At 47.8% G+C, this 1558-nt stretch overlaps 1 protein-coding gene across 1 annotated transcript; it reads right to left on the minus strand.

Annotated features, from left to right (window-relative positions):
* Positions 1–479: 479 nt before the first annotated feature.
* LOC112126477 lies at positions 480–1094 on the minus strand. Its single transcript, XM_024225624.1, has one exon. The coding sequence runs from the start codon at positions 1092–1094 to the stop codon at positions 480–482; it is 615 nt and encodes a 204-aa protein (XP_024081392.1).
* Positions 1095–1558: the final 464 nt, after the last annotated feature.

Raw genomic sequence — 1558 nt, forward strand, 5'->3', positions numbered from 1 at the left:
TAATGGAGACATAGATAGATATAATAATTCAGGGTATGGTATACTGAGCCCTTTAAGAGCTATTGTATCCCCTGTGCTCTGCCTAAAGCAAGGAGGAGGTGTCTCCTCTCCCAATAGCTCCTCCTCGGTGAGCATTTTTGGCTCCGTCTGTAGAGGAGGAGGGGTCTGGGTGTCCATGACAATCTGGTCAACCTCCATCTCAGCTATGTTTTCGGAGGTAATCTCCGTGGGTGGAGGTGTCGCTGTCGGGGCCTGCTCCGTCTGAATGGATGGGGGGGTGATTGGGGTGGAGGTGTGAGATTCCTCTCGTTTTGTAGACCCCCTCCCTTTTTCAGGCCCCTAACAGGGATCCTTCCAAAGCGAAAGTTGAGGGTATGTCCTCTTGCTTTTATTGTTTCAGCTGAGATGTCGTCGATGTCCAGGATCATGACAATCCCAGGCCCTTCTGCTTTCACTGAGTGAACTTTCCATTCCTCAGCTCAGATTCCATCATTCTGCGCTTTGACCAGCGCTAAGGTTCTCTGTTCTTCTCCTAGTTTTGTCCTAGGGAAGAACACTGCTATTGAGTGGGGTTTGGGAACATCCTCCCCGACCCTCACTGTTAGTTTTTTATGTTTGTTTAGCTCCAGTTTGGGAGCTATTTCCTGTAGCCATTGTACAGTTTTGCCATCCTGACAGTCTAGGACCATCATTCCTGGCCTGAAGTGTATACCTTCAAACTGTATTTTGGCTTCCCATCCTTTTAGAATTTCTTCTATGAGGGTCTCCTCTAGGTGGGTCAACTCTTCTGTCGTTAAGGTTACCAGAGGGTATTCCTCTGGTAGCAAAGCCACTCTTATAATCTTTGCTGCTCCAGCGTAACTAACACTGGAAGCAGCCTCCTTGGCTTTGAACTGCGCTTGGGGAGTGGAAGGCTTCGCTTTCTTTTCTTTCCTCAATTCTTTAGGGGTAAGAGATTGCTCTCTTGCCCTCTTACTGGATGATGGTGCTTCCAGTTTTTCTTTCTGGATTTTAGCCTTCCTTTCATCGGCTAATTTCCTTGCTTCTTCGGGTGTTTTCCCCGATTTTATGGCCCTCAGGTACCATTTCGTCATAGCTCCGCTAAGACCTTTCCTGAGAGGGTCGTTTTTCCCGCCTGGTTCTCCCAGCTTTGGTAGTTCGGCGGAGACTTTTTGCTATCCTCTTGGTTTCCCAAGAGGAGGTCTGTATTTTCTAGTGTCGCTACTTGAAGGTAGTGGACCCTTCGGTTGAGTGGTGTTGGATTTCCCACGTAGCGACTGGAATTTATTTTTGGAAAGGAGTGGTGGTCTCTCCTTTGTTTCTGAGGACTGAGTGTCCATCTGGTGATTAATTCCCAGACAATGTGAATCCCCCCGTCAGGACGGTGACGAACGATTCCCGGGGTTCACTACTTGGAAGCGGGGTTGGTCTTTGAACCCCTAATGGAGACATAACCTGGGTTACTGTACTTCTTGAGAGACGGATTGAGTCGATTTTGCTGAACGAATTTAGGAAAGTACAATAAGCCAGGATGCTTAAGTATTTATGGGACCTAAAC

Source organism: Cimex lectularius, unplaced genomic scaffold, assembly GCF_000648675.2.
Source record: "Cimex lectularius strain Harlan isolate CLEC.00 unplaced genomic scaffold, Clec_2.1 scaffold108, whole genome shotgun sequence".
NCBI classification, from domain to species: Eukaryota; Metazoa; Arthropoda; class Insecta; order Hemiptera; family Cimicidae; genus Cimex; species Cimex lectularius.